Source organism: Rattus norvegicus, chromosome 3 (genome assembly GCF_036323735.1).
Source record: "Rattus norvegicus strain BN/NHsdMcwi chromosome 3, GRCr8, whole genome shotgun sequence".
NCBI lineage: Eukaryota > Metazoa > Chordata > Mammalia > Rodentia > Muridae > Rattus > Rattus norvegicus.
Window position 1 is genome coordinate 112,897,042 of NC_086021.1, and position 12,745 is coordinate 112,909,786.

At 37.6% G+C, this 12,745-nt stretch overlaps 2 protein-coding genes across 8 annotated transcripts in view; one reads left to right on the plus strand and one right to left on the minus strand.

The window, feature by feature from the left end:
- The window catches only part of Immp1l (inner mitochondrial membrane peptidase subunit 1), a 64,283-nt gene extending 57,027 nt beyond the window's left edge, over nucleotides 1-7,256 (plus strand). For 2 of the 4 annotated variants that reach the window (XM_006234669.5, XM_063284593.1), the window contains 2 exons: nucleotides 6,007-6,117; nucleotides 6,968-7,256. In XM_006234669.5, coding sequence (XP_006234731.1) covers nucleotides 6,007-6,117; nucleotides 6,968-6,976 — 120 coding nt within the window. In that variant the 3' untranslated portion in view covers nucleotides 6,977-7,256. The remainder of the gene's footprint in view (nucleotides 1-6,006; nucleotides 6,118-6,967) is intronic. The other 2 variants (NM_001399643.1, NM_001399642.1) reach the window with 1 other exon arrangement.
- A 1,071-nt stretch (nucleotides 7,257-8,327) lies between these two features.
- The window catches only part of Dnajc24 (DnaJ heat shock protein family (Hsp40) member C24), a 35,373-nt gene continuing 30,955 nt past the window's right edge, over nucleotides 8,328-12,745 (minus strand). For 2 of the 4 annotated variants that reach the window (XM_006234654.5, XM_063284154.1), the window contains exons 5-6: nucleotides 9,776-9,896; nucleotides 8,328-8,732 (exon numbers count right to left, since the gene is read on the minus strand). In XM_006234654.5, the coding sequence (XP_006234716.1) occupies nucleotides 8,729-8,732; nucleotides 9,776-9,896 (125 nt within the window). In that variant the 3' untranslated portion in view covers nucleotides 8,328-8,728. The remainder of the gene's footprint in view (nucleotides 8,733-9,775; nucleotides 9,897-12,745) is intronic. The other 2 variants (NM_001191853.1, XM_006234653.5) reach the window with 1 other exon arrangement.

Consider the following 12,745-nt stretch of genomic DNA (forward strand, 5'->3'; position numbering starts at 1 on the left):
ATAGGAAAGAACACAAAAATAATTGGAATTCAGAATTTGTGAAACATTGCTTATTAGAGTATTTTCATTATAGATGGTTATTATAGCTTTTAAAAACATATTGTACTCTGCTATCTTTTCCTGTTCATACTTTAGTATAGAACTGCTGTAAACTTCTTTCTTGTGTTGTTTGATGTAACTGTGGTTTTTATTTGCATTACTGAAGCAATGTATGGGTTAGAGGCTAGCCTGCTCTCACTGTAATTGCAAAGACCAAAAAGCTTTTAAAATGTGTCGGTAAAGTCTTCCCCGGCTTGTCTCATTAGCACTGCTCCCTTTTGAACAATATCAGGCTGGGGGCTAAAGGGACGGCTCCGTGGCTAGGAGCTCACCATGGCCTGGAAGCAGCTGTGGTGGATCCAATGCCCAGTTCTGGTCTCCATGACCACCTGTATGCATGTGTACATTCCAACATGGAGACAAAACACACATACTCATACATTAAAAACAAATCTTTAAAAGTATCAGGCAGCTGGGCATGGTGATGCACACCTTTGATCCCAGCACTTGGGAAGCAGAGAAACAAGCAGATCTCTTGCGAGTCTAGGGTCAGCCTATTCTATAGTAGTGAATTCTAGTCCAGCCAAGGCTGCATAATGAGACCCTGTTTCAGTAAAACAAAATAAAAACCAAAAAACAAAGCATGGTCAAGCTGGGCATGGTGGTAGCTGGTGCATAATTGAAACACTAGTACTTTGAAAGCTGAAGAAGGGTATTGTGAGTTCAAGGACAGGCTAGGATGCATATGCTTTTATACACATTGATTCAATTGTTGAAATCTTCCCATTAGTTTGTTCTTTATTAACATACATTGGATTTTGTATTTTAATCATTTATTATATAAATGAATTATCTTTTATTTAAAGCCTGTGCTGACTGACCAACATTTATACTATTGCCAATTTTGAGACAAGAGAAAGAACATGATTCGGTAAAAATGGTAAATACAGAAACAACATTTTTCCTGTTTGAAATTCTTTCACTTGGATTTGACAGCAGAATTGTAACTTTAAAGGAAATATCAGTAATTTTGAAATACCTCTCAAAAATGGTTAAAATAAAGATACTTACAGACAAAAATTGGAGAGAACTTTTAAAGAAAGTTGAAAAATTCCTTGTAAATAGACCTTAAAAGGATGTGAACGGATGGTCCTCAAACTAAAAGGCAAAGGAGCTGCACATGTGGGTTCATAACAATATAAAGAACGTCATCAATGAACATGTTTGCATATTCAAAACATATAGTACTTATTATCTTCTGCAGTGCTTGGAACTAGACCCAGAGCTTCACATTCTAGGGAGACCCTAGCTGTATTTCCAGCCCCGCTTCGTTCTTACTTGCAAACTGCACTTACACACCTTACAGACCCACTGAAATTGCACAAACACAAAACAATGCTTTTCTATACTATTAGGCAACACCCACTCAAAAGAAATTTTAAAAATCCTATTCAAAATAGGTTTAAAATAAACTACAACCAAACAGCCAACACCCACCAAAAATACTTAGTAATGAAGCAAACAAAGGAAGTGAAAGAACTCAATACTGACAAGGTCAAAGTCCTGAAGACATGGAGGACAATCCTGAAATATGATGGGCCAACCGCCCCTTCTCATGGATCCACACAGGCAGTGAAAAGGCCGCACCACCCAAAGCAACCTGTAGATGCAAGCATCCATCAGAATCCAACACCACTTTTTTTGTTATGGAAAAAGAAAAAGTAATCTTGTAATTCATAGAGATCCTCAGAGCAAACCCGCGAAAAGAGAACAGCTCTGGAAGGTATTACACCGCCAGGTTCAGGTTGCACTGCAGGAACATATTAACAAGCTCAGCACGGCACTGGTTCAGAGGCAGACATGTAGATCAATGGCATAGAAGAGAGGACCCAGATACAAACCTGTACACCTTTATCCACTTGATTTTTTTTTTTATTTTTAGTAAGATACCAAAAAACATTCTTTACAAGAAATGTTAGGAAAACTGGGTAGCCAGTTCCAAAAAACAAAACAAAAAAACCCAAAACCCAGCTAGATTACTCTATCACCCTGCACAAAAAGTCAGTTCAAAATGGATTAAAGTTTTATATTTAAGACCTGAATTTGAAAAGTATTCAAGAAAAAATGTACAAGGACATTCTGAAGCTCCAGTTAAGTCATGAAATAATTACCAAAAACTAATAAATGGGGACTACATGACCTTTTAAAAAAAAAGAAAAAGTTCTATACAGCAGGAAAATAATCAAGTGAAGAAACAGGCTACAGAATGGGAGAAGATATATAAACTATATGAAGAACACACACACACACACACACACACACACACACACACACACACAAACTATCAAAAAATCAGACAATCCAGTCAGTGACTGAGCTAATAAATGAAGAGACAGTTTTAAAAAGACGAAGTGTAAACGGCCAATCAATGTGATAAATTGTTCATCATCTTATTTACCAAGGGAACAGGAAGTCAGACTTCGTTTCCATCTCAGCCCAGTTAGGGTGCCTATCAGTAATATATATATATATAGGCAAGGATGTGGGAAACAGGACCATTTTTATACTGATGATAGGAATATAAGTTGAATGAGCTCTATGGAAATTAAAATGAAAATGTCTTTAAACAGACAAACAGAACTATAACATGGTCCAGCTATCCTGTTTCTGGGTATATACTTAAGGGACCTTAAGGCAACATACTCCACTGCAGCACAGTTCACAGCACCCAGGTTAATGGAATAAGCCTCTCTACCTGTCAGAGATCCGTGTTTATTATAAAAGAATGGTGTACATACATTATGCAGTTATAGTCAGGTATGAAGAAGAATGAATTTGTTATTTCCTGGGGAAATGGATGCAAGTGAAAATGGCCCTAGTAAGTGAGAGAATTCTGATACAGGAAGACAAACTGTATACTTTCTATTATTTGTGGTCCTAGAAGTAAAGAATTTATACATAAACAACCCTTGCCCCCGGCAGCAGGTGGGAGAGCTGGCCTTGACCCTCACCTGCTGCAGCCCTCAGAAGAGCAGGCCCTGTACCTTGCCTGGGCAGTCGGTAGAGTAGGTTGCAGTAGATTAGCAGAAGCCAGAGGCCTTGTACCAGACCAACGGTCGTTGCAATGAGTTTGCAAGCAAAAGCATGCGGACAAGGGGCATACTGTGGGAAATGGTGTGAGCGATACACTACAGCTTCCACAGTGAGACCAGTTTTCTCTATTGAAGGGAGGTTGCAAGAGTGCGGACAGGTATGAGGGGAGGGAGAATTGAGTGGGATTGTGGTGCATGATAGGAAATTCACAAAGAACCAATGGAAAGTGTCTGAATGTATCAAGATAAAATGATACATACTTAAAAGATTTTCCTTTTAATCTTACAAGCAACTATTAAAGTTCTGAGTATATCAAGATAAAAGGATCCACACTTGGGCTGGAGAGATGGCTCAGCAGTACACTGGTTGCTCTTCCAGAGGCCCTGGATTCAATTCCCAGCACCCACATGGCAGCTCACAACTGTCTGTAACTCCAGTTCCAGGGGATCTGACACCCTCCCACAAATATACATGTAGGCAAAACACGAATGTATATAAAATAAAAATAATTTTTAAAAATATCCCCATTTAAGAGATTTACTTTTTATAGGAGATGCTCTTGGATTACAGGTAACATCAGCAATGAGACTGTTTTCTTGGGATGTGTATGTTACATGAAGCATTAAGTCTAAAGCTTTGTTTTGTTTTCGGGGTGGATGCTGGGGGATGAATGCGGCATCCCTTATATGTTAGGCAGAACGCTGCCACTAAGCTCTATCACTAGCTCTTATAGTGTCTTCCAAATACATGAAAAGAGATTGGGCATCACTCAAAATTGCAGTGAACCCAATGTTTATTGGGTAAAGGCATTGGCCTGCTGACCTAAGCTCAATTCTTGTAATCCACAAGGTGGAAAAAGAGCACTGACTTGTCCTTCAACCTCTAGGTGTACACATACACACACACACACACACACACACACACACAGAGAGAGAGAGAGAGAGAGAGAACACATCAGTTTTTAAAACTAAGACAAAAAGATACAGAAGTACTATTTCTTACCATTGAGTAGACAAACAGTTGATGACAATGGTAATATAAAATAATAAAAAATCAAAATTATAGCATTAATATATACTTGCTTATTTAGTCATAACAGTGAAGAGAGATACACAAAAGTAGGCTGGGTAGCTCAGTTGGCACTTGCCTAGAATGAAGTGTACCGTGATATCTGTTCCCTAGACCACATAAAATCAGGCATGATAACACATGCCTATAATCCCAGAACTCAGTGTGCAAACAGGAATATCATGAGTTCAAGGCCATCTTCTAGGCTACAGTTTGAGGCCAAGCTACCTGAGCCCCTATCTCAAAACAACAAAAAAGACCTGAAAGTTTGATGATGTAATAATCCAGTACCCCAAGCAAGGCTGGCATTACAAGTGCAAATAGGAGGGAAACATATAGAAAGGAGGAATGTAAATGTCACGGGCCCTCAGCTAGGCAGATTGCCCCACACTGTAGTGTAGCACCCCATTTGTAAAACATCTTTCTTTTCAGTCTTTTATTCAAACCCAGCACCAATATTTGGACTGAAGAACAAACATTCTTTGAGACTCTAGAGATTTGAATACAAGAGCTCTTTATCTTGTATCTTCTCTAAAAGTACAGGAGGTCACTCGGCTTTCCACATGCAGTGCTCATTTGTGTTTGACTTCAGATACATTTGCTTTTCTACACCTTGCTGCCTGTCAGTCAGTTTATGAAATAGTAGTAGACACCTATCAGCGCCAGTACCTGAAGCTAGGTCACCTAATCTAGATATCCCATAAATATAATCTTAGGAAATTGAACTTAAAATTTAAATGCTTATAATATATGAAAAGAACAATGTAATATAAAAATAAAATTATAGTGTATCTTACTAATCCAATGAAATCTTCCCAATAGATTGTTTTGGTCTAGTCAATAAATCAACTTTCCTTGCATTAACGAAAACTTTAAAATAAAAGCATATAAGGGTAGTGTACAGATTGTGTTCGAAAGCACCTTCTAAGTTTATATTGAAGGGATTATTAGTGGGTGAATGTCTCAGATTGGAAGAATCCATTTTTAAAAAGTATCGCCTTTGTAAAAGGGTTATAATTGAGTAAACATTTATATCTTTTTACTAGTTAATATACAATACCTACCTTCATCTAGTAGAAGGTCACTGTCATTAGTTTGCAGCTGATGGTTTTATAATAGATCCTTCTGGTTCTTGATGGTCATTACCAACATATAAGGCGTGACGATATGGCCAGCACAAAGGCAAGACAGGGCTCTTAATTAGAACTCTGACAAGCCTACTGCAATAAAATGATGAGATTATTTGTAATTGATGTCACAATCCATTACCACTTAGTTCGTCGTGAGCATTGTAATAGGTCTGGCCTTGGACCTGGCCCCAGGATGTTGCTGACTAGCTGCCTTGCTTATGTTGTTACTGCAACAGGAGGGCACATTTTCAGTCAGCAGCCTAATGACCTCTTTTGAAGTCTATTAAATTAATGACACTGGTACACTGTTTTGATTTCTTACAACCTTAGTTTGGGGTTTCTATAAATTAGTGTTTGGGACCCATATAATAAAGAAATCTTTTTAAAATGTAGAAACATTTGATATTTAGTTAGTAGGAAATAAAAGCAAAAATAACAATTTTTATGACATGTATAAAAGAAGACTTCAGAACATTTGCTCTTCCTCCAAATGAAGTCTTTCTTCATATAGAGTCTGTGTAGTTCATGCTAGCTTTGAGTTCATGATCCCCTTGCTTCAGTCTCCTGGGTGGGGATTCCAGTTGCACACCCCAGTTCCAGGCCTTTATATTCAGTGATAGTCCCCTGTTGAGGTTTTCTTGTTTCTAAAGGGGCTGCTTTTCTTTACTAATTCCAGGTACCAACAGGTCACGTTTGGTTAGAAGGTGATAACTTAGAGAATTCTACCGATTCCAGATGTTACGGACCTGTACCATATGGACTCATAAGAGGACGGATCTTCTTTAAGGTATGTTTTATGCCTAAAACACCACCTTTATTCTGAGCTGGTGGGGCTTGGGGGGATCTTTCTAAATAAACTTTGAAATCTATGAGCTTCCAAATGAACTATTACAGTGACTACATCTGATGAACATCTGACCTTTACTCAAGAACAATGGACAAAACATTATCCTCTCCCCTTCCTACTCCTAAGGGGGTAACTGAGAATGCTTATAATGAAATTCAAAGTAAATCAGTAATTGCCTAAAGAACCTTTGAGTTTACAGAAATCAGACTCTGCCAGGTGAGACGTTTACAGCCATAGTCACATCCTGGCATTTCAGCAATCACTTCTACAACAGCAGCCCAGGCTCAGTCCACTTGGAATGCAGGTGGACCCAGTTAAATACAGCAAGCTGTAGGCAGGTGTGTCTGTAGAGAATGTACAGCAAGCCTTAGACGACACTGGTTCTTAGAGACATTGGTTCTTCCATTATTGTTTGATATAATTTTGTTTTGAAACAGGGTTTCACTCTGTATTCCAGACAGGTCTTAAAGTCTCCCTTCCTGTGTCTGTCTCGTAAGTGCTAATATCACAGATGGTGGATTAAAGGTATTGCTCTCCCTTGATCACAAGGCTTTAGAAGAAAAATGCATGAATATCTAAGGCAACTGGATACTGTTCAGGGTTCTTTATACTTAAACAGATACCATATTCAAGCACTAAAATATCAAGTAGCATAGATTGGTAATGTAACTTATTTTAGGTTAGTAAAAGAAAACAGCCATGTTCACAAACTTATATTGATATACTAAACAAACAGAATTTCCGGGATCATGTTTGAATGCTCAGACTAAATAAACGTGTTTATTTTCAGAATAACTGATGAAGAGAATGTACTGCAGTGTCTAACACAGAGGAAAGGAAAAGGGAACATCATGATGATAAAGAATTTTCATTAATTGTATTCAACTGTATTTTCATTTTACAGATTTGGCCTTTCAGTGATTTTGGATTTCTGCGTGACAGCCCAAATGGCCACAGATTTTCTGATGATTAATAAGTATTTCCTTTTAATTTGATTATTGTCTCCTATTCAAGTGACTTTATTCTTACTACAGTTGAAACCGTGAACTTAACAATAAACTATTTGCTATTCAGTTTTATTTATGTTTTAAATGTAAGAGTAAATACCACGCTCTGCAATATACATGAACTAAAAGTATATGGATAAAAATTAGCCCAAAATGCGTATTCCTTCTAGATTGTATGATATAAAAAATATCTTGGGGAAGAAATCCAGGTGACTACCTCATATTTGAATTTTGGTGGTTCCCATATAAAGAAAGCAATCGTTATCAAGTGTACTTCATAGTAGTCTGAGCATTCCAAGTCTGAGTCTTCTGACAACACCATGAGTTAGACCTAAAAGAAACATTTGAGCAGCAGTCTCGTAAGGGTCCCCTTGTGTTCATAAAATGAATTCTGGTCTACACTACACAGAATGTTACATACAAAAGGAAGTCACATAAAATATGATGGCTACAGCCCATTGTAGTCCATAATCACTCATCAGAAAAGCCCCTTCACCACACCAGTAATGAAATGAATGGCTCCTTAAATGGAGGCCATTCAATACAAAAGAAAGTTGAAATTTTAGATTTTGGGTTTTGTTGTGGTGGTTGGATTTCAGTTATTTTTAGTTTTCTTTTCCTAAAAATTATACTTGAACTTGAGATAGCTTCTGACAAGCTTTAGACATGCAGGGCCAGGACTAGAGTCATGTTTTCTAACACATGGCCCTCTGACACCTTTGAAATGGATTTATAGAGATCCATATCCAGCCTTGCTTAGGGCAGAACTGGGCTCACACTTCATTCACAAAAATTCTAATCATATTGGAATGCCTGAGTTATTGAAGCAGGTATACAACAGACATATAATTCAACAACTAAAAAGTCATCTTGTAGATGAATAACTTCATAATTAAGGACAGCAAGATGGTTCAGGCGGTACAGGAACTTACCATAAGTCTCAGGACCCAAATTTGACCCTTGGGAACCACATGGGGAAGAAGTGAAGAATCAACTCCTCACAGATTCTCAGATCACACACACACACACACACACACACACACACACACACACACACACACACACACACACGTAAACGTATGTACATGCAGAAAGATTAAAGCAAAAAGCAAAACCCTTAATAACTATAAAGAATACTCTTCCTGATTTTTGAAAAAGATACTTATATTTCAAAAGGCAAATAATCGGTTTGTACCAAAGAGAAAACAAAAGTTGTTAGCTAAGAATGCAAAAATATTACTCAAGTCCTTTTTTGTAATATCCTATAATTTACATTTTAGATATATAAACAACTGAATTTATTTGTTAATCTGGTGGTCTTTGCTTGAAGATTTCATCATCTTCACAAATTATACAGCTAATAACAAAAAGCATCCTTCTCCTTGTAGTTAAAGCACCCCAGGGATGAACACTCAGCTCAGCTCTGATGAAGGAGTTCCACAATCAGTGAGCACGTATCACAGGAAATAAGGTTTGCTTCTTGTGCTTCATCTTTGTAGACAGTGTACTTCCCACCACATCGACAGCTCAGAGAGAAAGACTCCTCATCTGCAAAGAATACAAAAATAATGCCTCAGACATTCACAGTCATCTATTTTGCTAAAACCATTCAAAATACAGGACATGTTCTGGAGAAACTGGAAAAAAAAATACAACAAACAAAAAAGGACCAGGTACAGATAAAACTGTTTAAAAGGGAGCTGGAAAAATTATTTTGCATAGAAAAACATATTTATTGACGAGTCTCTCTATCTGAAGTAGCAATGGACAAGTGCTCTGACTCTGTATTCAATATTCATGGATGGGGGTAGGGCAAGCTATGCTCTGAGTAATCTATAGAATTTACTTAGAATTTTCTGTTTTCTTAAGAATCTTTAAATTTTTATATTATTCTAAGCAATACATTTAAGATGCTGATTTCTCCATAACAAAAAATTCTTTTTGAATTTAGAAATACAAACATGCCTCCTATTTAAGGCAACATAGATATAACTAATGAAAGCATGTTTTTAAAGTGAATAGTTGTATTGTCTCAAAATTGAAGGTTGATTTTCACTTATACATTTTTATCTTACTTTATTATATATTGGCCATTAGATTTCTTAAGGTAAATCCCCATAGCAAATATGCCTTTTAAAACTACTTCAGTGGACACTGAGAAGTAATCTGAGGTGACATGCTCCATAAGTGGCATAGAGAACACCATGGGTCGGTCACCTTGGAGTTTTGTTAAAGGTTTTCATCTTCATATCTGATTGAAATTTATTCTTATCTTCATTGAGGTCCTAAAGCAGTATTTTCATATAAACAAATTTTGGCACAATGTATGAAAATCTCTACATTTAGATTTTGAAAAACCTATTTTTCATGAGGATTTTAAATGTCTTAATGTCCCCTTTATTTTACCACCCACCAAGGTAGAGGAAAGGAAAGGTTAATAGAGCAGAGGAGGATGTGGACTTGTTTAGAACTATTTCTTTGGAGTAAATCTAATATGCATCATCAGGATATCAGCAGGTAAGGTCATCTGAATCAGCCGCGGCGTCTGATCTCCCAGCAAACATTTATGACTCAGTAGCAGCAGGACTCACAAACAGCGTTTACAAATTGGCAATGACAGGTCCACCCACAAGGCTCTGCCAGCTGGCCTGAGTCCGAGGAAGTGCAAGAAGCCGCCACAACACCACCGGAAGTTTTTTGGTGCATTTCTCTCTATGAAGTGAAGACAAATGATGACGAACAAAGGATGGCAAGGCGTACCAATACCATCCAGCATCATCTACTGCCCTTTATATATATTTTAAACATCTTGTGTTCTCTCAAGTACCCACTCTAATAAAACATCACATGCCCTTTTTCTTGGCTGCCTCCAGAAAAACACCATGTGTCTGTTCTTAGTAAAACATTCTCCCACAAGACAGTTTCCAGAGAAACATCACATGACACAACTGAGAAACCAGCAATTTCTACTTTAAAAATCCACAAAACAACCAAAGCTATTGTCTGGAAAAGCTTAGTCTTCAGTGCCCCAGTGCTTCCAGGAATGTGTTTTCATAATAAAATGTGATACTGGGCCCTGTCTCTCCTGTGTTTACAACTGCTTCCTCTTTGTAGCATTGCCACCCAAGGCCACTGTGAAGATGATCCTGAGAGAAAGAATCCCAATAATATAACCTGCATACTTGATAGACCTTATTTAACTTTGTATTACAATAAGAGTACTCTTTCCCCCCTTTTAAAAAATTTATTCTTCTAAACTTGCTTTTTCCTAAAAGAGTTGGCTAAAAACCTACAGTAATTTTTTAATGCTCCTATCATAATCCAGACTACACAGTTACTGCTCAATTTTCTCAGGGGAGGATAACGATAATTTCTACCTTTACAACCTACCTTATACATGAGCATCAAATATGTTCTATAGTTTAATCCTCCCCTTTCTTCTCTTAGCAGTAATGGGGATTAAACCAAGGGGCCTCATGCATGGGAAGCACTTTACCAATGAGTGACAGCCCTGGCCTAACTATACTTCTTACTGATTCACTGGATGTAGCTGGAGTTCTGTTCCTTGCTATGAAGATTATTTTAGAAGCTGGGGAATAGCTCAATGAATAAAGTGCTAACTTGATAACATGAGGACTTGTAATTTAATCCCTATCACCCATATAAAGGCCAGTTGTAGCACACATACCTATCACCCTGATACTCATGGGTACTGATGGGTAGCAGAGACAGGTAAACCCAGGTACTCATTGGCCATCCAGACTAGCCAATCTGAGATTTGGACTGAGTGAAAAGACTCTCAAGAAATAAGGTGAAGAAGCAAATGAAAGAATATCCTATCAACCTGTGACCTGCATATAGGCAAGTGATACCCCACAGTGTGTGGGGGTGGGGAGTTAGGGGCTGGGTTGCCACATGGGTACTGGGAATTCCACAAAAGCAAGCAGTGCTTTTAACCATTGAACCATCTAAATGGAAGGCACAGGTATATATACTCCAACCTCCAAATTATAGTTTTTAAAAATATATTTAGTTGAACAAATGTTTAATGAATGTCACATTCTAGTTTGTCCACAAGTTAGCAATGAAGAGTAAGCCACTGTAGCTTCCACAAGAGAAGCTCCTCCTCTTACCGCAATGATTCCACCAAAGACCCCAGAACTCTGGTTATTCATGGTAAACATGAGCTTCTCTACCCCAGAACTTCATTGGGATTGCTAGACATAGATTGGTTCTATAGGCAAAACATGATTTCTAAGACAATAATGCTTATGACTCTCATCCTTAGAGCATTAGGTAAAGGCTTTGCCATTAAAAACGAAGCTTATCACACCACCACACTCATTAGTGAACTTCTGTAAGCCTTTACAGGAACTGTTCCCCATGCTAAAAAATAACTCTGTAGTTGAGAGTATATAAGAAATGATTAGTAAATGAGAACTTTATTTTCCTAGAGAAATACTGAAGTATAATACTCATGGCTTCCATTTAGAAGGTGTTTTCCAATGTAATGATGTGTAACCACAATTGCAAAGAACAGAAGAATGTGGGAATTACATTGGTTACTACAGTTTTAATACTCTAGTAAAAGAAAGGGGCAGGAAGACATGACATGAAAGGCAAGGGGAATGATAGATTTTCCTAAGGATAGTCGGAAAGTGCGAGCAGCATTGGAGAAACCCAGCACCCCCTAACAGTGAGGTCTGTGCTTTTATCCTCAGCATTCAGTAAGTGGGTGAAGGAGGTTCAGAGCTCAGGGTCATTCTCAGCTAACCTAGGTTGTTTCAAATGAGACGAGATCAAGCTACACACGAAACCCTGGCTCAAACAAAACCAAATAGTGAAATCAAGGGTAAAGAGAAACACAGTCTCTTTCAAAGCAGAAGTTGAGATCATTAAAAAGACTGGTCCTATCAGTTTCAGATTCTATATAAAGCAAAAAGAAATTCCGACAAGAGTTTGTTAGCATGAAGAATATTACCACTTTTTACTTTTTAAAAATCATATTATACATAATGAAAAAATCAAAGCAGTTAAAAAATGAACAAGAAAGCCTTCTATACTTTTTTTTCCTTCTTTTTTTTCTTTTATTGGATTTTTTTTTATTAACTTGAGTATTTTTTTGTACATATATTTATACTTAGGACAATTCTTTCTGATTCTGCATAATTTACTTATTTATTCATGTTTGTGTGAAATCTTGTGTTAACTTTGCTGCTTACTGGAAAAACTATGAAAACTCTTGGGAAAATTGTTACATGTAGATGCAGATATTCAAAAGCCAGAAACTTTCTTTCTTTTTTTTTTTTTATTAACTTGGGTATTTCTTATTTACATTTCGAGTGTTATTCCCTTTCCCGGTTTCTGGGCCAACATCCTCCTAACCCCTCCCCCTCCCCTTCTTTATGGGTGTTCCCCTCCCCATCCTCCCCCCATTGCCGCCCTTCCCCCAACAATCACGATCACTGGGGTTTCAGTCTTAGCAGAAAGCCTTCTATACTTAACTGAGATAGAGAACACTGAGAAATGAGCCATGTAATACTGCAGTAAGCAAAACTAGG